Here is a 25,767-nt window from a genome sequence, read left to right as displayed (position 1 = left end):
CCAAGACAGTGCAAATTAAATACTGCAAATTACAAAAAGCACTGCAGATTTCTAAGCTACTATGATTTTCACCTTTATTATTACTCAAGGCAAATGCAGATTTTGTGTAGAAAAGCCTCATTGCAGTTCATTCGTGGAGTGTTAAAGCAACAATAATTAACATTAATAGCCACAGGGTCTCCATGTGATGGCTGGCTACTGTGCAAAGTTAGAAAAAGTAAGTCTACATGCTTGGATGTTGCCATACAGCGCCATCTAATGCACAAATCCTGAAACGTTGCATTTTTGTTTCTGAAGTCTTTCTTCCAGAGGCACTTTCACACGAAACCGCCTACAGCAGCTTTCTACTCGGAGCTGCACTCATCCAAGTTTCCTAAAGCAGTGTCCTCAGTGGAACAGTCAGGTGATGATCACTTTTTTTTCTTCTTCACTTTTTATTTCTTTGACGCTTTACTGTAAATGGAAACTCCCAAGGCACACACACACACACACACACACACACACACACACACACAACCACACCCAAAATTTCCAGCCTCAAAGTGAGATCAGTCATCTGATGGAGTGCAGGAATAAAATCTGAAAGTTCAAAATGCAAAAGAAAGTTCACAAATCATTTAAATGTTTTAATTCTAGTTTAAAAAAAAAAAAGAAAAATCGTACAAAAGTCACTTTAACACAAAATAATAAAATTACAAAAGCCGTTTAAGACACGTCACTGCTGAAATACACAGTTATGACTCTTATAAATAACAATAAAATACCTGCTACAGTAATGAAAGGCATGTCTGGGGAACATAAATGACATGAAATGGAAAACTAAAATGTCAGCATGTTCATAGATGGCATTTTACATCTTACATCCTTATTATTTAAAAAAAAAAAATATGACGAATGAATGAGTATTGTGATAGGAGGGGAAAGTGTTAATTTATCTTGGGTAATACACAATGTTAGCAGTTGTAAAAGGTTTTCATACTCAACAGTCAAACTGAACGCTTTAGAAACACAGGCTTACAGGAGCTCATAATCAACTAGAAGAGATCAAAATCACAGTTTTGTGCTGAAACGTGCCAATTTCAGAGATAGTTTATAGCAAAATGAGTCACTAAACATGTAATTGATAGGGTGTAGAAGTTGCGTTTTTCTTTAATGAAACATGTAGCACCTATCAAATGTGCAATAAGAATTTAGAGAGCAACATGCAGTGAAGCGACACAAGGGGGCAATATAGGAAAATGTACCAACCACACTGACATACAAGAGCGTACAAGAGTTCGAGGTGCTCAGATGAGAGCTTTTCAATGGAGCCAATTTTTAACTCTCTTCACTCTCTTCGTTAAAACCTTAAAGCATGTTCAAAGACAAGTGAATAATATGACAAAATAAAAACATCAAAGAAGCTGTGATGCTGACTGAGATGACATAACAGGTGTCAGACGAGGTACGTTTTGTTTCCGTGACAGAGAGAAACTGTAAAGATGAGATCTTCCTGAGAATGACTGTTTGTTCCGCATCAGCTCTAGTCTGGTGCCTGCAGAGACGCTGCGCTACATCAATAGTTTGGGCCTTTGCTGTAAGAATCCCGCCTCATCATACCGCCGTAGCACATGGAGGGATCACACACCCCAGGCTGGCCAGGGATGCCAGGATTACCACTTTTACCCTCTGCTCCATTTAGACCAGGAGCTCCAGGTGAACCTGGAGACCCTGGTTTACTGTACCCCTGAGGACCCATTGGACCTGTGGAGATAAAAATGCTAAGCCATGATCAGCTAAAAAGGATGATACAGACCATAAAATGTATCAGAAGAACATCAGAAATCAGTTTTAAGCACCACAGAAAAATCGATAACACATGATCACCTGTAAAAAGAGTGAATGACAGGAAAAACTGAACAATTAGTCGCATTATTTACCTGGAAGTCCAGGTGGTCCTTGGTCTCCGATCGTGGTCCTACCTGGGTTTCCCTTCTCTCCTTTGAAACCTGGTTCTCCTGCAAACACAACTGTCGCTGTAGGAGCAGTTTTACGGAATCTTTGTTAATGATATACTGCTGACTTGATGCTAATTTCACCTTTGAGTCCGTTCATCCCAGGGTGTCCCGGTCGACCAGGGTGGCCCGGCTGTCCTCTGGAACCACCAAGTCCAGGGAGACCCCTGAGTCCCTGCGGCCCAGCTGGACCTGGTGGACCAGGTGATCCAGGCCGGCTTTGACATCTGGTGCAGCTACCCTGCTGGTTGCTCAGCAACAATGAAGGCAGCTCAGCTGGGAAGATTAACGATGACAAGATTTCAGATGGTGAAAAGATACAGAAACAGCTCATCAATCAGTTTGTGATGACACTCACCTTGAAGGATCTCTCTGCAGATTTGACGAATGTGACTGTCTGACATGTCACTTGCCTGTAATGCAAAGTGATGGATGATGACAGATTTTCATGAACCTCTCTGTTATGTCAGTCAGCATCAAGTGTAACATTCTGATAAAAACCATGATCAACAATAATGCTGTTAGCACAATGTGTCACATACGGATCTTCCTTCAGGTCCAGGTGGTCCAGGGGGGCCAGTGTCCCCCTGCAGCCCTCTGGGGCCAGGCGGGCCTGACTGACCCAGCTGTCCAGGCCGCCCCACTTGACCTTCTTGACCTCTCGTCCCCGGATCCCCTGCTGTCCCTTTCTGGCAAGAATACCACCCCAGTGTTAGCAATACAATAATTATTCAGGTTGGATGTAGACGGATCACTTTATTCAGCATAACATACCTCTCCTTTCAGTCCTGCTGGACCAGTGGATCCCTGTAGGTTAAAGTCAGAATAAATCAACAAAAAACTACATTAGAATATGTTCAGAAAGCACTCCACTGCCAAACCCCAGGATATGTTTTTTTAATAATAATAAAAAAAATCATCATTCTAATCAGCATCAGAATGCATAATGACAGGCATCCACGGGCATGTCATGATAATATGTAAATAACAAAAACACTGCAAAATTTGAAGAATGACACAATTATAATCACTGTAGTTAGAACCAGTTAAAGTCATAATGTTGCTGTAGCACCACCTAAAGGTTGAAAAGCATCACATTTCTGTATTATCACGTTGATGTAGGACCATGTCAAATTAGGCTACATTTGCATATGTTTAAGAATTGTGGTGTTTTGATTATTCTGCTTTATAAGTCATTCTTTATGAGCTTGGCAGCAGGTTATGGGGGTATGACATACATATTTTAAAAAACTGTGAAGACTGAATGACATTTTCAAAGGTGGTAAAAAAGAAAAAAGAAATATGGTGGTACTGGACCAAAAAATGCAGAAAAACAAGAATTTTGTGTCTTAGCCTCAAGATTCAGGAGTGTTCATTAAAGCATACAAAGTGCTCTATAAATGGCCACATGGTGGTAGTGTTAGAGACTACAAATCATTTATTCACAAGTCAATGGATAACCTTTCAACAAACTCCACAAAATGTTCTCATCTGGTTGTATGTATACTATTTTTGATGGAGAAATGATCTAATAAGGAAATAAATTCAATACATTGTACTGTATGCTGATTAAGTTGCCCAAGTTTAAGTAAATCTTGCTACGTCGGTACTTTGGAAAGGTTGGAACATGAATCAGCAGTGCTTAAAATACATTTTAGTCTCTTTGTTTCATAAACGATAAAGCTGAATATCAAACATTAAAAGCAAAGTTCTTCTTTTAATACATATAGTGCAATATTTGATCAAAATACAAGTTTATTGCTTCCATATTGGTTGGATTTCTAGGGTTCATCATCACACAACAAAGCTGATCAAAAGAAACTCACATGAAGCCCTGGCCGGCCATACTCTCCTTTTTCACCTTTCAGCCCCTGGTGAAGAAAACATTAGATTAACGTTATAAAAGCACGTGAAATCAGGGGTTTAGACTCCAGTCAATGCTGTGAGTGCAATCTATGCTACTGTAGATGGTATTGTATATAAAACCGTCTATTCAACACATGATGATTGATGCATATTCAGAGTAATGTGTGCTTTAATGTGGCTAAATGTAGCACATTGACTCTCAATTGAATCGCCTAAATAACTATCATTACTCTTTCTTTGTTTCCAGAGTTTATTTTTCTGACATTAAGTGGGATCAGTTTAATGTCACAGACGCTGGACGCCAGTAGCACAACAAATATCCAGTAATTCTTCCAACAGACCAAATGTAGCTGATATGTTGTTGTTTTCCAAACCATGATACGTCCTGTGATAAGGGAGGCCTTATCTCCAGTGGATGGTTGAAATATCTTATATCTTATCTGTATTTCCAAGAGAGGTTCACACTTACAGATTGCCCACAGATGAAAATTTCCCGCTTTAATTTTAATGAGACAGACCAATTTTAATCCAACATCCAAACGTGTTATTAAATCTTGCTACCTTGGTACTCATGATGATTTAGAGGGCAATAAGGTCATAGCATCATCTACTTGTGTGATGGTTATCGGCAATGTAATTTTGTCTTGAAACTCACCGCCTCTCCTCTTTCCCCTGGATTTCCCCTTTGTCCCTGATGAAAGAGGAAGACACTGATTATTACTTAATACTATGTTTTTGTGGCAGGGACACAAGATAATTTAAAGAAAAAAATACATTGCCAGAATACAGTATTATCTATATCACAATAAAGGCTTCTCACATCCAACAGTAATAAGAATCTTTTGTGAAAATGTCCAAAAATAACATTTTGTAATGAACAGGGATAAACTATAACAGTTTTGAGCAACTGATTGTGATGTAAGGTTGCTGATGTGGAGTCCTTAGACTGTTTTTTACTGCAAGCTATTTCAGGACAGTCTAAACCTCTGAACATGTTTGGACTGCAGGAACAGCCTCTGTAGAACTTTTTTCTAAGCCTTCTTTAAGGGAGAAAAAGGTACCTACTTCAGGGTAGGCAGGCAGGACACGTTATGACCTGCCCTAAACCACAGCTGTGTGGGTCTCCACGCTGACTGGTTAAACTAGGAGAGGACAACAAGCTCTGTTTTTCCGCCCTTTTCATGCTGTCATTGAGTAGCTGTATTCTATCTCTAGCATCGCCATCCTAACTAGAAAATTCACCATATAGGCTAACATAACAAATCCTCTATTGTTCTAATGCCTGCATGCTCAGAGAACTGGGGCTGCATCCAGCAACTAGTCTAACACGGTCAACGCTGTCAGATTCTGTACCGCAATGGAAACAGAGACGCTGAATTGCCGATTAGGAAGCGCCAGTCTGAAATTCCTGCAGTGGAAAGCCACCTATTATTATGGCTGGCATTTCTGGAGAACTAATGTTAATAACCAAATATCATGGACTTCAATTTCTACATCTTGGTAAACCCTGACCACTAAATAAGAACAAATTTTGAATTTTCGAAAGGCACCATTATCACAACACTGGCACAAAACAATGACAGTAGAAATACCTTGCTTCCCTTCAGGCCTGGCATGCCCGGGTGCCCTGGCTGGCCTGCACTTCCTGGTTCTCCTGCACTTCCCTTTGAAAGCATTCAGTTAAAAACCAATTGTTAAAAACAAACACCTAAAAGTACTTGGTCACATTGTGGATGAACAAATTTGCTCACATTATTGGTTCAGTAAATTATTAATTTACACTGAATCACAGATAGATCCACCTGGTTTGCATCAAAATATTTAAATGGCAACATACCATTAGTCCTGGCGATCCATTTGCACCTGGACTTCCACTTTCACCCTTATTCCCCTTAATTAGGAAATAAAATATGTCTCATGTTACAGAAAACATGCACTGAAGAAACATCCTAACCACATCATATCAGTGACTGGAGTGCAGTTGCTATCTTCACTTTCTTATCACAATTAATTTTCATGAATGCACGCTATCGCTTGAGTATACTTTCATGAGGTTTTGTGATTTTGCAGCCTAAACTTTAATTGTGTCTAGTCATATGCTTTCTTTTCCAGTTGAACGAGCCTCAGTAATTGCAGTCTGAAGCTCAGCCATAAAATCAAAGTTTTGCCTGCTTGTCCATAAACTAGGTTTTCACTTGTGTGCCATTTACCAATACACATTGGCTTGTTAAAGGCAGATCGGCTAATGAAAAATGATTAGGAGACAGAGCGTCCAGACCAGACAAGCCCAGACTGCTTACATTTCCACTAAAATTCCACTGACGAAAGCAGCAGGGCCGGATCATCGCTTAATTTAGCTCCACTGGTGTGGCCAAGAAATCGTTACTTGTGCTAAAGTGTATTTTAGCAAAATAGTGACCAAACAAAACATGTAATGCTGCTGATGCAAGCAACTTTCTATGCTTTACTGTGTAATCCTTGCATAGAAAGTTTCAAAGGTTTTATCGAAGCTAATAGCACCATGTGCTGCAATGCATTTTGTATCGACTTGAGAATATCTTGGACGTAACGTCATATAACATCATGCAGCACTGATCTGCTGCACTTATTGGCAGCTGTACTACATTGTGCTTGAAGTCAGCTTACATCAAGACATGGCTCTGCCTGCAGCTTGCCGGTTGCTAATACCAGCATGTGCACATTGATCCGCAACTATGAACTTTTCTGGTTCACACTTTCAACGAATGCGCTCACAGCCCCGAGGATGTAGAGGGAGATCAACTCACATTATATTCACTTCACTTTTTATCCTTTTGAAAAGACTATATTAAACTTTTTGATGTCAACTGGTGTGATCAAAGTCAGTCATTACTTCTGCTTCAGCTTTACATCACAAACAATACCGCTGTTTGAAGGAGCTCAAATATAATTTTCTAACAGGCATAAATGATTACCTTGGGTCCAATTGATCCTTTTAAGCCAGGTGCACCAGGTAATCCCATTTCACCCTGCAGGGAAGTGAAAAAAATTGTCTTGGTAGCTCTTCAGATGCAAAATTAACACTTTGATGGACACTGAATGTAGTCCAAGAGCATTTAACTTACAGGTGGGCCAGTGGATCCTTTAAAGCCCCTTGGTCCAGCCTCACCAGATTCACCCTTGACAAAAAAAATTAATCTCAGTCAAATATAATCTTAATAAATGATACTAAACCATTGCTAAGTTTATTCTGCACGTAAATACTCTAAGAACTTCTAACCTTTTGTCCATGCAGGCCTGCAATCCCTGGCAATCCAGGCATACCCTGAGAGGAATGAAACACATTATATGTATGACAGATTATTATACCGCATATCCTAAAAAAATAAACTGTGACATGGAATTGTTTGTGTAACATTATCTACTGCTTGACATTTACATTGTGGAAACAGAAATAACATTTTTAATAAAGACATGTTTTCATAAGCTGTTTGGCAGATTCACAGTCTAAAGAAGGAAATTTCATGTCCTTGAGCAGCGCACACGTTTTATTTGCCAATAAATGCAATCACACAGAAAGAAGCTGCGATTTAAATTGCATTGAGAGAAAGAACGAAAGCAGACACAAACTGAAGTAAACGCTTTAATGCACTGAAAGTTTATTAAGTTCAGCTTGCAGCAAAGCTATCCTGAAAGGCCTCTTTAGTTTTTTCGTTTTAGTTATTTTTTTTCTGAGATAAATGTTTGCAGATGCTCGGTGGTTGCCTCACATTGAAGTTTGAGTAACATATGTGCATGGTGAATAGATTGGACAGGACGGCACGGAGACAGAGGCATGGAAGGAGCCACAAATACGCTCACAACTTACACCTACAGGGGAGAAATGTCCACGTCGGGACCTACACCGGAGCACCGTGTCTTGTTTTAACTTGAGGAAGCACAGCACTAATCCTGTCTCCCTGGATACATTGCTTGTTCTATTGTTCTGCTGGGGAAAAATGGCTTACAGCCTTGTGGAGCAAGTGACTCATGGTTTGTAGACCCATTGCAAACTTTTTGGACTACACTAATCACGATCAGCGGGGTGGCTGCTCAGTTGAAAGACTTTCTTCCTAAAACAGACTTGCCAGAGGACAACAGCATTCCCTCGATGAGTTACTTTCACTGCCTTCCATTAAAGCTTGAGCCTGCTTGTTACATAACAGGGTTATCCTGGGATGAACTACAGGGGAAATACCCCCTGATTTACTGGCTGTCAGGAGGAGTCTCTGTGCTGCTGACAGTATGTTAACACACTGCAGACTTAGAACAACAGAAAAACATGCAAATCTGTGTGATTCATGAAGTCTATTGTTATAGTAGCCTCTTTTACTCTTCGGTTCCTGGAATATTCTTTCATGTTTGTAAAGCAACATATTGCGAAGAACATTGTAAAGTACCACACAGATAAAATTCCCCCTTTTCTGGTTGGAAATGCTTTGCTAAAGAGGCGAAATCAAGATCACAATATGGCAGTGTCTTTATTGTTTTATCCATGCGCAGTTTGCATCCCGTTTTGCATCTGATCCTCAGTGTCACAGAGTTGAAATAAAACTGCGCGACAGTTCAACAGCATGTACAGTCAATACTGCGTGTGACTCACAGGATGGCCTTCCCTTCCGTCAGCACCAGGGATACCACTGGCTCCAGCTTCTCCCTTAATATGTTGCAGAAGCATGAGCATAATTAATACATTCAATTTTGATCTAGCACCTACACCCCAGCCGGCATCACACATTCCACACGTCATCTTGGATTTATTAAACAGAAATCAATCTAAAAAATTGGAGGAAATTCTTGATGTTTACAAAAGTTGTCAAGCGTGGGTTTGGAAAAAGACAAGAGGGACACCAGTGTGTGTTTGATTCAATTTCCATGGTGGCCAAACATCAACAGCACAACATTTTGGAAACCAAAGTCACTCATCCAATTGTATGCCTCGAGTATTCCCCTAATCCCAGAATGAGCTTTAAAAAAACGAGCAGACCTTTTCACCCGATCTCCCTGGAAATCCATCCTTTCCATCTCTCCCAGGAAGACCCTGCGATCATTGAAAGTGATCTTAGATTCAAATATAAATGCACATGATCTCTGGATAGATTCTAAATTGTTTTATACGTACAGGTTCTCCCGGAAAACCCGGTGGCCCAGGAGGTCCTATGCTTCCCTTTTCTCCCTGGAAATAGCACAACATTATGTTAAAGCCTGTATGTGTCTTGTGTCATGTTCGGCTGCTTTTTAGCCATTAGGCTTGTCTACATACTCACCACTTGACCAGCCTTCCCCGATAACCCTGCTATTCCTGGGGATCCTACTGAGCCCTGAAAAAATGAAAAAGGTTTGAAATGATTATTGGATGTGACATTGAAAAATAGTCCCTACCTTTCATGCTCTAAACTAGCCTGCTTTATTTCAACCTTCAGACAGCTATGAATCAAAAATCCATTTGACAGCATCACCCATGTTTGTAACATACAATGAGGCAAAACAAACAGGTCTTTGTCAGTCTGGTTAGGAGGCACATAAACGACACAGATCTCTTCAAAGAGCCGCTGTAATTTCTGCATGGTCACAAAAAAGCAGATAGTGTTTGACATTAGTCAGCAGTGGCCTTGTTTTTCTGGAATAAACAGTGAACAGACTAGACATTAGCTATGTGTCTGCAAGGATGTTGCCAAACATTTGGGGAACAACGCGTCACATTTTCAGAATAAAAACAGCATGATTTTGGAACAAAGCAGGAAATAACATTTTTCGTTTTCCCAGATTTTTTCATTCCTGCATTTTAAAATATGCTAATCACCTCAAGAGAACAAATTATTTTACAGCGTAAAACCAAATGACACATTTGTCTTTGGCTAACATTGGGGACTTTAGTGGATGACAACATTTGTATTGTTTCCACAATTGTAGACAGTTTCAGTTTGAGCTGAATTTTGTGTTCAGTTAACTAACAGGTCCCAGTTGTCTCCCTTGCTGTGGCTGCCCCTGTAGTTCTAACTCCAGTCCAAAACAAATGGCACATGGATTTAGAGGCCACTGACTGGCAACTCTGCAGCCAGGACAGTAAAGACACAATCAGAGGCCAACTGGTAGCATTTATGCTTTATTTGTCTTCCTGCTGCGTGTGTTTTGTTGAATTGTGCACTGTTTTGTTGAACTGTGTTGCTGGTGTACCAGCTTGTTTGACAGCATGGAACATAAAACAGGGACAGCTGCTAACACACTGCAGGCAGTGGAGGCAATGACTGGTGTGACAGCAGAACTTAGATGTGCAGAAAAAAAGCCTAGATTCAGTGAGTAGCGATGAGGAGCTTTCACTAGCAGGTGTTCTCACTTTCTAAGCTGGTCTGTTGGTTTCACTGATTTCTGTCAAAATGAACGGCACCATTGTTGTCACAGTGTTAATTAACTATGGAGATCAATTAATAAATTGTTCATTCAAAGATGACAAATGACTGCAGTAATGAGCACGTTTCACGGACTGTAAATACATAAACATATCCTGCAATTATGTTCTTCCTACTTAGTTTGGCTGAAACTTCATGTTTCCATTCTCTACATCCTATGCCAGGAAAATGAGATTACACCCTTGGGTGGTCTTACAATATCAGAGCAATCTATCAAGGTAAATGTGTTTGTGTCCAAAGAAAATCTTATGCGCTGCACGAGTATTCCTTTTAACTTTAAAAGAACATTAAGTAGTTCCCAGCTGGCCTTCTGATATTGTTCTTTGTTGCATGAAGTGCAAACACCTCTTGATCTCATGAGGAAAAATCAGCTTCTTAATTCACAACGCATGTGTTCTCATGTGGCGCCCATCGAGAAAAATGGAATGTTAAATGCCAAATAGCCATAATTCAAATTATGCAGAAACTATAGGCATCTGAGCCCTTTACTATTTCATATAAAGGGAGTTGGTTTACATATTTAAGTCATGGTATTGACGTGGCTCAGTCGGTGACATAAATTCGCCACCTTGGTCCAGACTAAAATATCGCAGTAATAATTGGAGGGATTGAAGATCTGTATGGATAGGCGTCAGAGGTAAATTAAAAGGAATTTGGTGATCCCTGTGTATCTCAACAACACCTGCAAGCCACCTACTCAAAAAAACAAAACTTGCTTTCAGTCATTTGTTTAAAACACAAGTACGTGCACATTTACATGATATCCAGCTCTATCACGGTTTGAATGCACTTACTGAGAGTCGCTTCAGACAAACACGTCCTCTCAAATTATTGTAGCGTAATGCATGTAGATCTTTAATTATGAGATTTTAAAAGAGCCCTTTGAGAGACCAGTAAATGTCATGATCGTTTTCTGCATAAGTGAATAAAACTGATAAATTCACTGAATATTTAATAGTGTAGTCTCGGTTTTGTCTTGTTGTATTGACCTAATCTACAAAAGTGGAGAAGACCAAGTCCAACTACTAATAAAAACTTAATGGGATACATCCTGGAACAGTAAGTGAGACTCATAAGAGCAGCACAGATGGTATAGGCTGATTGGCTCCAAGTGTAGAAATGTGTCTGCAGCCAGCTGAGACAGTTTTTAAAATGACATTAACTGCTTGAATTGTTCCTCACTTCAGCCAGCTGGCAGAGGCACCCTGTGGTCAATCTGATTACAAGGTAGGATGAGATGCAATCTAGAGAGGATGCATTACCTCACTGTACTTTCAAATAACTAAACACAAAATGTTGTTCAGATGAACATCAGAGTGATGTTCAGTGTCTGCTGCAGATGAATTTCCAGTGCTGAATAAGCACAAACTGCTGGATCACTCAGGCTCTGCTTGTTTACTGTGTTCTTCCAGGAAAACAGTCAGATTCCTTGAAGACTCACAGACTTCTTTACATTGTACGACTTATATTATCACAATGTTTCAATTTAATTTGAAACAGTTGTGGTAGCTGACACTTTTCATTTTACAGATGCGTTGCCTTTGTGGCTAATATGCATTTCTCTTTCTGTAGTAATTTAGGTTTTCTACTCGTCTGATTGAACAGTGGATGAGGCAGTTTCTCAGTCAATGCACCACTTACACTGGGCACATCTGTATTATTGGTTTCTAAACATCTTGATACTTTAGTTATATTCATGTTGGCCAGGCCTCTTCTAAAAATTATATTCATCCACAACTAAGCTGCATTCTCAGTTACATTATGAGTGTTGTGTCAGTTTCAAAGCAACATCTCTTTGCCATTTCTTTTGACTGCTGGTCGCTTCATTTCAGTCAACCAATCAGATATTAGATAAGGGAAGAGCAAGTCACTCTGGAAACCCTAAAAATTAAAGATAAGCTAGAAATATGTTGTGAAAGGGTATATTATAACCCAAACTATGCTGTTTTCCACGGCCTAGTTGAGTGGTTTTGGTGCCTAATCTTCATCATGATTTTAAGATAGAATTAACATTGTGAAAATGTCAGTTTTTTCCAAAAACAGATTATTTTCCTAAACCTAACCAAACAGAAACTGAAAAAACAAAACTTGAGCACAGGAAAAATTGTCCCGCAAAGGATGCAGAGCCCAGCCTCCTGGTTGCAAATTCTGTTTATGCCTCCACCTCCGAATGTGGCTCTTTCAAACTGAAAATGTTTTGGGAATGTAATTTAGTTGTATACGAACATATTTTTTGTAAGACAGGGTTGGTGAGGCATATAGTTCTCTATGTGGGGGTGTGATTTGTTTTGCTAGACTGTTGGGTTTTCTGATCTCGGAGTACAGATGTCACTGAATATAAATCACACGTTTCCTTGACTTGATTTACATGACACTAACATCGACTGTCATCTCCTCCAATCTCATTACTGCTTCTCAGCCTCAGATATCACTATAACTGGGCGACTGAGGCACAAGGAGGCGATGTAAGTGAAGGAAAACAAGGTACCAAGAGAGGAAAGATCTACCTCTGGTTTCCTAAAAATAGCAAAGAAAGTCTTTTAGCTTTCTAAGGAAAGGGCAGCACTGAAGTCAGGACATATGAACACGTTTAAAAGGCCTCTGATGACCCTCATGCTCTTTTGGCAAAGCACACTTGTTCCACAGTATAGAAGCTGTATTTTTTACTCTCCCCAGAGATCTGGCTTCATACTCAAAACATATGGTTTGTGTGATTGATGCAAAGATGTTCAAATGGTTCATGTTGATGTGTCTAGCAGGGATTTCCTGTCAATCCCACGTTTGATCTCGTAAAAGAGAGCTTTAACTTGACAACTCAATGTGTTTTTGTACTTTTTAACTATTGCTTGTTTGTTTTCTACAGAAAATTATTTCTTTTACAGCTTTGATGGTTTTGAAATTTTACTCATTTTTTTGTGGTCAGTGGACAGTACTAAATAACATTTAGATTCCATATTACTGAGCAGACATGCAGTCACTACGGTTAAATAATTAAGATCAGCACCTTCTCTCCTGGTTGTCCAGGTGACCCAGGTAATCCAGGCATACCCCTCTCACCCTGAAAGGACAGACTTGTATTAAAGATCTTTCAGTGGACACAAAGTCTAGGTACATGGCTATGGAATCAATTGTGCCATAAATGTGGTTTTCCACCCTCCTACCGAAACACCAGGCCTCCCTTGCTCCCCTTTGTATCCATCTGGTCCACGTGGCCCCTGGCAGAAAAAACACAAAAACCAGCTTTAAATTTTCTAACTTGGATGTTTATCCCTGAAGGTACACCAGTTGGCTATTGCTATACCTCTATTCCTGGAGGACCTGGCAGGCCTGGACTTCCCCTAATGCCAGGGATACCCTTCAAATTGTGAAAAAGACAGGAGACACATTTGGTTAAGCATTTGAATCCTCTCCACTGTGTTCCCTCGGTGACTTGAGGCTGTGGGTGGATTCCTTCTTACAATTTTTTGATCATGCTGTCGAACATGTGGTTCACTTTTGGATGGTTTTCATCACACAAAATCACCACCATGCTGCCAATACTGCTATAATCAGAGATGTTTTCTATTTACCCATCGGAAAAATAAGTAAATAAGCATATTTACCACTGTGTTTTAAGATTCTGAAGCAGTCCCGACCACATAGAATGAACACGCTGAAACTATCATGACATAATGGATACATTAACTCAAATGGATTTCTCAGATGCTGTTGTGGATGCCGCTGTTAGCGATTATGTACTGTATGTTTGTATATTGAACTATGTAGTACTCACAGGCTTACCATCAGCACCAGCAGGTCCAGGCTGACCAGGTATACCAGTGCTTCCTTGTTCTCCCTACAGAAAGGAAAATGAGGTAATTCATCCATTTGTGGCTTCAACAAGTTGTTTCTACCTTGTAATGTCAAAACAGCATAAATGAACCAATATAAACCATCTCTGGTAACAATGTGCTTCTTCACAGTGTTGATTTATTTATCTATAAACCACAGGGAGTGAGCCAATTCAACCAATGTAAGATACACTATGTGGGGTCATGAGGAACATCTGCAAGCCAGCAATGCTCCCAGCATTTTGGATCTATTAGTAAATGTAGTAAAAGCATACTGGTGACCTTATAAACACAAACATTCTTGAAACCATGTAGGTTTCATTAACAAGGATGTTTTTTTTTCTTTTCTTTGGCCGAGCTAATATCTCTCTGACGTCCTTCTGTAAAGGCTTTTATGACGAGGACTGCTATTACTCAGTTGATACCCTGTGATCAATGAAGACAAACATGTAGGTTTTATTCCTTAGTTTGGTCATTTTCCATTCCAACCAGTGTTTAGTTTCCGTAGTGGTCTGGTTTGCTTTAAGGAAACAGTACTTACAAGGATCTTACAAGACTAACCATAACTTATACACAATGGCAAACCTCAATTTGCCTTGCTGGAGAAATGAGCCAACTTGGCGCGTCTATAATTTATGATACCGCAAGTTTTCAGCAGGTAACTGAGATGAAAGTGTGGAAACTTCCCACCTTTCTGGCACAAAGGAAATCTGTGTTTACAGACTATAATGACAATAGTTGGATATGACCTATTGGTAAAGTGCAACCTCGTGTGACCATCGTATAATGATCTGCAGCACAGACAGTGCCTGGTAATCCAGCACACATTTTACTAAGGTTGAGAAAAAGGAAGTTTGAGCTCCGTCTCTCAACAGAAGCACTTCAGTCTCTTTGTCATTCATGAGTTTACGCATAAACTAGCACTGGTCGCATTTGTCATTTTAAATCCCATCAGACCATCACTGATTAAAGTAAATATTTAACCTTGCTGTCTGGACACTGTCTGGACAAGGAAGGACTACGTGCTGAAGCAGGAAGAAACTCAACTGTGTAATATAAAGGATGTGAAAAAATGTTTGGTGGTGTGGTGTTCAGTGTGGTAATTTTCATTAATTATATATATTAAACAAAAACATGACAAAAGACAAAGAAAGAGAAGCAAAAGGAAGCTTACCTTCAGTCCTGGAAGTCCAGGGGGTCCAGGAGGACAAACACAAGGCTCTAGAGTCGGCTCAGGGTAATCAGGACTGTTGGAACACTGTAATGAACAAACATATCTATCAACATTATGTTCACATATATAGCTCTGATGTAGCCATTCATCTGTTTTCTCTCTTTCTCACGCTGTTCTTTATAGGGCGTCAACTAATATTATTTTATTCTGTTTCAATTATATTCACAATTAATCTCCATCACAAGTTGCGAAAAGATGTTACTGTCTCAGAATGTCATGTTTAAATCAAACACTTGCAGTTTAAAAGCAATCAAAACAGAGAAAGTAGCAAATTCTCACACCCTAAATGTGTTTTTTCTTATTATAAATGCCTTATCAGATTAAGTTTCTAATCATTTTTAAACTGGCTTATGGTTCAAGTCTCATCCTTTGGGATGTTCACTGCTCTTATGATTCTAAATGTCAAAAAATAAACTCCTCAAACATAAATATCTCTTCTTATGTTTAAAAATAAAATCTAATTGCTGACATCATGCAAAAACAGTCTCACTGTGTTAAAAACGAAGCTGTATTTGAATATGATTCAACAATATACACTGTATATGTACATTGGATAACTTTTTGTTTTTAAATCAAATGATGTGAGACTTTTGCCGGAAAGGCGTCTGATCCTCTATTTCCACAAAAGGAAATTAATACAGTAACTGACCTCGGAGATTCCAAATAAACTATTAAAAAGCAGACAGCGAGAGATGAGAAAAGCACTGATACTTGGCAAGAGTTTGTAATTTCAGACTTCTCGTCTTGTCTCTTTTGATATTTTAATCCAACAGTTTCACATTAAAAACAGTGATTTGGCACTGGCCTTGTGGTTATGGCGATTTCCAAGCCAACATAACAATGTGCCACTGCTTCACAAACACACTTAGGAGCCAGGAGGCAATAAAAAATATATACTGCAACATGTTTGAAGCCGAGCCACGAGTCCTCCTGCAGCAAATTATTTTATGCATAAACAGATGGAACTGGAAATTAATTTGCTGAGTTTACACCTTCACTTCTAAACACAGCAGCACACTGTACTGATGAAATAACAAGAAGCAAGAAGACATGTCACGCTATGAAAGATTTGGAGTTAACTGTTGATGGAATGACTGGCTCCACCGTCGTGTGTGACATTTCAGAGCAGAAGCAGATGTAGTTGGACAAGGTGAGAAGTAGGTGAAAAGCTATCTTTTGGACAGAACAACAAGCGCAGAGCCAAGTAGAGTCGAGTACTTACAACTCCAGGTATTTCACACGCAGTCTCCCGGTTGTTCTGCTCAGGGTCACAGTAAATGCGAAGTTTCTGAATTTCAAACTGGAAAAAAGAAGAAATTCTTGTTAAAAAAAACAATTGTGACACAAACAAATAGTAATACGGGGGTAATTTTGCTACATTTAGTTTAGTTTTATCAGTGCTTTGCCACTAATGAATTGAAACTACTATTGCATAACTGCTGAAGAAAAGATAACTGCCCTCACTGGGCACTGAGCAGCCGCATGTTGCCAGACCTCCCTCAGTGTTTGGAAGAGCTCTGCAGCGACGTTACTCTATTCTTCCATTATTTGATATTTTGTTGATGCTGGTAGTGAAATGGCTCCATAGACTGTTTGATTTCAGTTACCATGTGAGCAGAAAGATGATCCTGACGTGCAATTTACATTACTGAAAACATCAGTAGGACTACGTGAATGAGGACATAGATCAATCTAAAGCAGCATAACTGCGTAAATGACGACACTGGACGGTTGGGTTTCGAGCTAAATACAGATTTCGACATGATAAGAATGTCTGATGGCTATTTTTACTCGTAATGTTATTTAAAATTGCATGGCCCAATCGTGGCGTGCGCTAAGTGTCTCAATTACAAAAATCTGTTTCCAGTTATGAGTGTGTTTATCCAGAACTGATTCTTACATAAGTACATTGACTTTGCTAAATGACTTAAAACTTCACGGTCCTTATGACAATGGATCAGTACACACAATAACATTCTCTGCCAAGCTGCGGTTCATGTGACTATATTCGCAACTATAATGATGTGTCAACATGCTGGCTGGTATACGAGATGTTAAAGTCATGAATAAATCACGTTGTTCTTTTCAAACGGGTTTCTGCACTGAGCATCTCCAAAAACCTCTCACATGACAGCACATACTGTTATTTTTCTTTAGGAAAAAAATTTAAAATTGTATAAAAATGTCTGCATTATTCAATTTTGATTTTATTTCATATATATTTTATTTCATTGACCATCATTATGGCCACAACTGCAACATGCCAAAGCTGCCCCTAATTGCTCACATATGGGTCTGAGGTATTTTAAAAGGCCAGTTTTTGCTATTGTTTCATGAAAGTGCCACATTATATTAACACAAAACAAAATAAAAGTGAATACAGTGCAAAAAAAAAGCAGGTATTCTTCTTTTGCTTATAATTATCCTTGTGTTAAAATGTTACACTTTGTCATGCATGTCTTTGGCGTTGAAGAACGTGCGTACTATATAGCCTTCTGTAGAGCAAGTTACAACACAGCACAATTATGATTTATTACAAATACAGCATTTCTGGTGCAAATTGTGCCAACTGAGACAAATAAAACAACGAATAATAAGACCTTGTGGACAAAAAGCTCGTTTTTGCCAAGGATTTATTATCCACAGAGTTAAACATGTCTCTGAGGAGGCACCAATAAACTGTGTGGTACTGTGTGATGCAGTTAAAAACATGTATCACTACTCAGTTTGCTAAGCTACTCATTAAACAAATATCCCCTTCTTTCTATAGCGAAGCTGACACACTGCGGGATTATTTCTCTGGGAATGAATCAACATGTGTTTTATGAAAATTGGGTTGTTGATGCTGATAGACTTACTGGCACTGTTGTTTCCTTTCTCACGTATTTGCCAACTTGGGTTTTTCCATTGATGAAAATGCCAACAGGGGGCTCCAACGATAATGTTTCAATTTCCAGGTCATCAACGTAAAGGGTAACATCCTCTTCGGTGACCAGCAGCCGCAGCTGGTGCCATTTCTCATCAAACAACTGCTTTTGTGGCAAAACAAAAGAATGGAAAAATGTCATTAATATATTGGTGCATCCTGGTGTTCCGATAAAGGCATTAAAAAAAAAACTGTGTAAACATTGTATTTGTCATTCAGAGCAGGAAACAGGAGTAACTCATTAAGCGACAGTTTGATGTGATGTGTATTGTCATCACAATATAGATTTGATTATCTAAGAATTGTTGGGAAATGGGAATAAATAACAGCTGCCACACAATCTCTGTTAATTTTATGCATGCTCCCTTTGTTTCTGAAGATTTCTGCTGTATTCTGCAGTAAACAGTTGCCTTATTGAGGCTCGATGTGACGCAATAATGAGATTTAAGATCATTACGGTCACCGGGTTCATGTTTTGTTTCCCAGGGATGGAACATTTTATGTAAACTGAAACTTGTGAATACGCTACATGGGAGATATTCTCATATGCAAACAAATTTGACGGTTGATGGTATAAAAAAAATGTGGTGAATGATGACAAAAAGAATAAAAAAAACAGATGACTCACAAGAGACAGATTAAAAAGAAATTTTCTCAGTCAAAGCTGCAGAAATAGACTTTTGGTCTCTAGGATGGGCCAAGCTCCAAAGATGTTGAATTCTACATTTCCCATATTGCAGTTGTGTCACGTGTTTGTATGACTGTGTCTGCCTTGTGCACTTGTCATTTTTGAGACTCTAATACATATGAAACAACGTTGCTCCCTTTTAACACATTTCTCAAGAAACAGTACTCAGTGGGAACTTACCCGTGCTGTCTGTTGTGAAAATGTCACCGTCTGAATTCCACTGGGGGAATCGCTGGTCGTGGTGAACCTGACATTGCGCTCCAGACCATTTAGAGTCACCGCCATCTGAGGTTTCCCATCACGTGTCTGTACCCTCCACAGGTCCCACTCCTCTATAGCCACTGATCCTTTGTACCTCAGTGTGGCCACGAAAACATACGATGGAGGCAGACCATCAGGAAAAAGGGTCCTGAGTGAACAAAAAAAAGAAGCCGTCAGCTTGTGAATACATGGCCAAAGATGAAGACAAATTTAACGTATCAGTGGTTACCTTGTAGTTTCACTTAAGTCAACGCGAGACGTCACTTCGTAGGCCCTGGATCCATAAAATGCTCCTTGTGTTTTCTTGGCTTTTTTGGCCAGATTTAGATGCAACAGAATATCAAAGCCCTTCTCATCACGGGAATCTACTGAGATTCTGGCTGGACAAACAGTCTCTGCAACAAACAAACACAGTCAAATTGAAAAACAGTCTCATACAGGAAGAAACTGAGCAACAGAACAATAGAAAGAAAGGGCAAGAGGCAAAATAGTGGTCCGGGATTCAGAGATACAGCTAATGCTGCCACAAATGTAAGATCTGACCTCATTTGACCTCACAATATCAAAGAAATCAACCCCTTCTAGCTCTAGACATTGACTGGAAGTGCTTACCTTCACACAGTTTTTGTCGTATGACCTGTATAATCCTGGAAATAGCTTTGTAGTCCTCGACAGAGAAGACATAAGTTGAAAAGGGCTTATTTGCAATGTCCTTTAACTCAGCTGCCTCTGTCTCCGACCCAACACCAATTGCAAACAGAATTACTCCTTTTTTCCTTGCTGCCTCAGCTGCTTTCACAACCTCATCTTGAGACTTCCCGTCTGTGAGGACAACAGCAATTCTGGAAATGCCTGATGGGCCACGCTCAGAGAGGCCAAACAGTTTGTCTGTGGCAAACTTGATGGCTGCCCCTGTCCTTGTGTTTCCCCCCATGTACTCAATGGACTCCATCGCTTTGATGAGGTCTTTGTTGGAGGAGTACTTCCCCAGAGGTATTTCTAAAACAGGGTCATCGCTGTATTGGACAACTCCAACCTGGGTGAACTTCTGTCCAATGTTGAAGCTTGTTGTTATATTGACAAGCCATCGCTTTACTATTTCAAAATTGACATCTTCAACACTCCACGAGCCGTCTAGAATGAAGACCAAATCACAAGGCGCAGTCCTGCAACCTAAAGCAGATAGGAAATAGACAATTAGCAGCGTGAAACAATAGTTTTAATAGATCATATCCAGTTTAGTGGAGGACATTAAATAACATCCATTTAAAGAGAGCATAAAATCTGAATTTCCAGTTGAGTGCTTTTAAGATTTTTCAATGTATAGACAACAAGCATAACTGTAAAAAAAAAAAAAATGAAGACAGATGCACACTTACTTCTTATTTCATCATCTTGAGCTGCACTTAACAAATGAAGAAGCATGAAGCAAAGACTTCTTAGGACACAATGCATGGATGCCACTTTGTAGGCCATTATGCAGCAGTATTGAGTTCCAACTGTGTACCTACAGGGAAAGGAGGAAACCTGTTTTGTATTGCATGGAAAAAGAAACTGCAAGCATTTGTGACATAAAATTCTTGTGTTATTCTTGCCTTGACAGTCGTTAATGTCTCAGACTATTGCTTTCTCAGTGTTAGTAGATATTAGATTTATTCTGGCTCATCCCTTTTCTATAGGCTTTGAGGCCAAAACCACACAGAAATGATCATAAAAGCATTTGTGATACCTTGAGTTATATGACAAGGAAGTTGACTGTTACACCAGGCTCTGCAAAACAGTAACAAAATCAAACAATAAATGTTACAAGCATTGTGTTCACATGCAAATTACCAACACTGGTGCAATTGGTTCAGGTCAACAGTTTGCATCTTGGTTGATGCAATGAATCTTAATCCATATGAATCATAAAGTACACCTTTTGGGGGGTTTAAGAGCATAAATTATTCATATGTCTCATCGATTCAGCTGTGCATTTTGGGGAACCCTCTCCAGAATATTAATGAATACAGAGGAATGCTCAAGTTCAAGCTGTCTAGATGCATCTTTCTAAAAAATACTGTATGCACCTGTAAACACCAATTCAGTCATAAATAAGTGTCATTCGGTCAAGGCCCAAGTTAGGCGCAGGGCAGACAGGACAATATACAGTATTTATTGTTTGTACGGATTCTTTATATGAAAGGTAGACAGAAAAACTGAATTGTTTGATGTTTTTGCTGTTATGGGAACTGTTTTAGCGAGCAGGCAAAGTTAGCATTTATCCACAAAGTGATCATTTATCTTAAGCTTAAGTTTTGGTCTCTACCAGAGCACGTCAAAAAAGTTTAACTCGTAAGCTGACAAATAGGTTCACTAGTTAGTCACTACCTTTTTGCTGCCTGATGCTGGGCATGTAGCTCGGGGGTTTGGAAATGGTAGTTATTTTAGTTGTAAACAGCTACATGCTTCAACTAGAAACATGGTGGATGAGTGGTGACATTGACCCAAACGGTAAAGGTCATCCACAGTCTCTCACATAGGGTGAAATTGGTCCACAATGCAAAAATGTAAACCTTTAACAAAATAGATAGTAAAATTGTGAGATGCTTCTATTTTCTAGGTTACTCCTGTTTCCTAAAGCCAACCAAATAGTTGGCAAGCACAGACATCACGAGTGCACCTTTCCAGTCCATCAGCCGCACAGGGAGTGAACCATGTTATGATGTGTAATACACTGTCTTTCTCAAAGTATTACACCAGGAAAGAAATCCCTACAGGGTACCATTCTGTGTTGAGGACCAGTCAAGAGGCAGCACTGCTCACTTTGTACCCACCCACAATAGGACATGGTTGGGGCAGCACAGTGATGCAATGATTTGTGCTTTCACCTCACAGCAACAGGGTTCTGGGTTTGAACCTGCTGTTTGGTCATGAGTTTTCTTCGATTGCTCCATTTTCCTTCCAAAATCCAAAGACATGCATGGTAGGTTTATTGGTGATTCTAAATTGCTTGTAGGCGTGAGTGTTAACACGCGTGGTTGTTTGTCTCTTGGTGTTGGCCTTGCGATGGACTAACCACCTGTCTAGGGTGGAACTCACTTCTCACCTGATGTTACCCAAGACAGAGTCCAACCTCTCTTAAGCCCTCTACAGGGTAATATGGGTATAGCTAATAGATAGATGGACTCTCAATGGGGCTATCAAGTGCAAATCCCATCAGCCCTTGTTTGTTTATGTTCTCTTCCTGGCATAGACACTGTGTGACTCTCTCCCTAATTCACTTACTGGCACCACTGAAACTCTCACGCATCCATCCTCCATGTGGCGCACTCCATCTTTCCAGTTCCTGCTGCACAGCCTCGACTTCCCCAGTACACCTAAGCATTTTCCTTTCAAGCCTCATCTACCACATCCTCACATGGCACTGTCTGCTTTACTAAATAAACCATTCACTGAACCTCTGACCACAACTGCCCTAAAACCAGTGCTCACTATTTCCTGTGGGATTATCAGCTGTTTCCTCAAATCTGTTGCCATTTGCCAATCTCTGCCCACCCTTGGCCTAGATACAATACGCCTGCCCAGAAAAGCTTCCCTCCTACACTTTTCCTCCCGCATGGATAAAACCAATTGTAATACCTTCCTTCCCATCCGCACATGAAGTAATTTTAACCGGTGGCTGCTGCTAAAGCACTTACAGCAGTTATGTCACAGGTGTGCCATTTCTCGAGTAAGCTTAGTTTACGCTCCGGCAAAATGTTTCAAAATGTTGGCATGTCTGAACATATGGAAAACTGACATTTTGGGAAGATTTTAGCAAAACATTTTGTGCATATGATTGATCTCTTTTGGTTTGCTTCCATACTTTTCAACTCCCTCCAGCTCTTCTTCTTATGTTCCTTTTTCATCACTGTGCCAGTTCTGCTACGGCAGCCTTTCTTGTGCGGATATTTTGCCCTACAACCATCTTTTTATACCTCCGTCCATCATGGTTGTGCTGAGAGCAGCCCTAAGGTTTTTGACTCTACACCTGCACAGCAACATCCTTGCTGCATGGCTGGTTGTTGAACTGTGAGAGAACGATTGTAAAGTGCAACACACTGAGTTTGTCCTCTAACACCAGTTAGTGCAAAAAAAAACAAAACAAGAAACAAAGACCTATTATATATGCCATACATTATCTACTTTGTATGTTTATTTCAGTAACAAATGAGCACTAAAATTGTTGTGTGTGCCACAAACAACACAACAGTGGAGTGTATTGTTCATGCTCATGGAGTTAGAGCTGGAACTGGATGTTAAGAACCAGACAAATAATAAAGAGATCCATATTTACATTTGGCACAATGATCTAGAGAACTGTAAGTGAGCAGAAAGCAAGCATTTAATCACATGTTGTTTCTGTGGCTCTTCTATTAAATTATCTTTTCCAACACTTGAAAGAAAGAAACTGCTGACATCCTAAGTTGCAAATGAGGACCAGATATGCTGCATACAGTATAAAAACCAGGACTTGTGGAAGGAATTTGACAGGAAGGATCTGATGGTACAACTTAAAACAGCTTCTGATTGTGACACGTGAAGGTTAATGAAACAGAGGCCAGGATGTAACCCTCGGTCTCCCGAATGTTTTTATTCGTGTGCGGCCAACGCGGGGTCACACTCTTTAACATGACTGCATTTTTCCACCATGTAAACCCAGCGTGGAAGTAACACAGTTGAAGGAGGCGTTAAGCTGCCATAGTTGCGCGAGCCATTTTCTTCAGACTTTTTTCCCCCACTAGAGAACTGGAGGAGGCTGCTGGAAAACCCCCTCATTGGCAGCGTCCACCGGGATGACTCTCGCATCGACTGACTTTCCCCAAACTGAGTATTTCTGCACCTCTGCTCGAGCCACATGGAATTCATTTACACCGTCAGACGGTGAAATTCCGGCTGTGGACAGTGACCAAACACATGCTGTCATGATGAAGAGAGGCAACCTTCATCCAGGAATAAAAACGCAACATTACACGACACGTGCTGCGGCACAATGCTTGAAGTTGGGACGATTGCATAATGTAGCAGAAATAACAGGTGCACTTGTGTTGCAGGCTTATATCTGACTCCGGTGATCTGTTGTGGTGGCCGGATGGCAGAGTTTTAATGCAGAATATTAAACAAAACCCATTTTTAAAAAGAATGAAGATGTTCCGAGTATAACTAACACATGACATTCATTCAAAGTTGAGCCTGTTGTTTGGGGCAGTGCTCTAACTTAATAAGATTTATGCAACACTTTGTTTAGCTACAGCTGCAGATGCTGTTCAGGAAGCTGCTGAACAAATAATTTCTCACATTTCCCAAGGTAACATTTCACTTGTTGAGGGTGGGCGACACTGAGTCATTACAGAGTTTAATGACAGTATCAGACCTGAAGTTATGCTTCACTTGAAATTCACTTTGTTTTAAGATGAAACCATTTTTTTTTAAATTACTGAGCTCGAAATGGAAGCAATAAATACACCTTCTGTTTGTTTTGTGTCTGTAGTTTATGTAACGCAACTGCAGGCTTTAACTCGACTTGAACTCTTAAAGTTATAGTTATCTGCTGTAAATTTGGCAAAAGGAAGTTGTTCCCTTCCAGAAACAACAACTGCTGTTCAGCATGAGCTGCAGTTGCCAACATCAGGGGAATTTATTACTGCCAAATTCTTCAAGCAACAAGAAAAAGCCAAGCCCTATCAGTTGTTCTCCATAGAATTCTGTTAGATCCCAACAGTTAAATAATGTCTTGTAAAACATCCGCTTATGGGGGTCTTGTAGCGTCTTAGCCAGCATATCTACTTTCAGATAATTTCTTCTCTTATTATTCGTCTTGATATGCAATTCTAATGTCTGGAAAAGCTGCATGAATATAATACATGCAATGCTGTGGTGCACTATCCTCAAGAAATATGAAAGAAAAATCCTTTTACGAGAAGTGAAAAGGCCAGGAAAAATCTTGAGATGATTCCATTCATTCTTTTCATAATAGTAGCATAAACAAGGGACTGGTAACTTCGATAATGTCTTCAATATGCCACTGCTGCATATTTCAACTGCAGCACAGAGTCTAAGATATTAAAGTAAACACTGACATAAACTGTTACAGATCTGAACACTGTTACTGCATTATAACACACAGCACACTGAAAAATCCTTTAAACATACCAAAATCACCTTAACAAGTTCACTTAAATGATGAAAAATAGCCTTCTTAATATTCCACAATCAACAGTTACCTGTGGAATGCTTGAATGTAATATCTCTAAGATTATATGACAGTTGTAACTTTATGCATTAAACATACGAACAGTGCAGAACAACTTTTCTAATTGCAGAAATCCAACATGTTGCTTCATGAAAATGATACAAAGTAAGCCAAAAGTTACCGGTAAGCGTCCAAGCCCTTGTGTGAATTCCCATTAATCCTCTCATTGAGAGCCAGTGATCAATACTGTTCACAGCCCTGGGTTTACAGAAACTGGATTTGGGGAGAAGTGCACATGTTTCTCTGCTGAATGAAAGCCTGCCCTT

General features: G+C 39.8%; 1 protein-coding gene across 1 annotated transcript; it reads right to left on the bottom strand.

The window, feature by feature from the left end:
• Nucleotides 1–626: 626 nt before the first annotated feature.
• Nucleotides 627–25,733, bottom strand: col21a1 (collagen, type XXI, alpha 1). Its single transcript, XM_008294022.1, has 30 exons — nucleotides 25,623–25,733; nucleotides 20,957–20,997; nucleotides 20,607–20,734; nucleotides 19,840–20,400; nucleotides 19,457–19,622; nucleotides 19,147–19,375; nucleotides 18,211–18,384; nucleotides 16,575–16,652; nucleotides 15,293–15,376; nucleotides 14,061–14,123; nucleotides 13,590–13,643; nucleotides 13,450–13,503; nucleotides 13,293–13,346; nucleotides 9,146–9,199; nucleotides 9,001–9,054; nucleotides 8,866–8,919; nucleotides 8,482–8,535; nucleotides 7,120–7,164; nucleotides 6,965–7,018; nucleotides 6,815–6,868; nucleotides 5,698–5,751; nucleotides 5,453–5,524; nucleotides 4,516–4,551; nucleotides 3,821–3,865; nucleotides 2,769–2,801; nucleotides 2,537–2,683; nucleotides 2,353–2,407; nucleotides 2,079–2,270; nucleotides 1,920–1,997; nucleotides 627–1,743 (listed from the first exon to the last, which is right to left on the bottom strand). Exons 3-30 carry the CDS (start codon nucleotides 20,701–20,703, stop codon nucleotides 1,556–1,558), a joined length of 2,883 nt encoding a protein of 960 aa, XP_008292244.1. The 5' UTR covers nucleotides 20,704–20,734; nucleotides 20,957–20,997; nucleotides 25,623–25,733; the 3' UTR covers nucleotides 627–1,555.
• Between the last annotated feature and the right edge of the window lie 34 nt (nucleotides 25,734–25,767).

Source organism: Stegastes partitus, unplaced genomic scaffold (assembly GCF_000690725.1).
Source record: "Stegastes partitus isolate 25-593 unplaced genomic scaffold, Stegastes_partitus-1.0.2 Scaffold929, whole genome shotgun sequence".
In the NCBI taxonomy this organism is placed as follows: Eukaryota; Metazoa; Chordata; class Actinopteri; family Pomacentridae; genus Stegastes; species Stegastes partitus.
The sequence above is the reverse complement of the archived record's forward strand: the minus strand, read 5'-3'. Positions and strand labels throughout refer to the sequence as shown.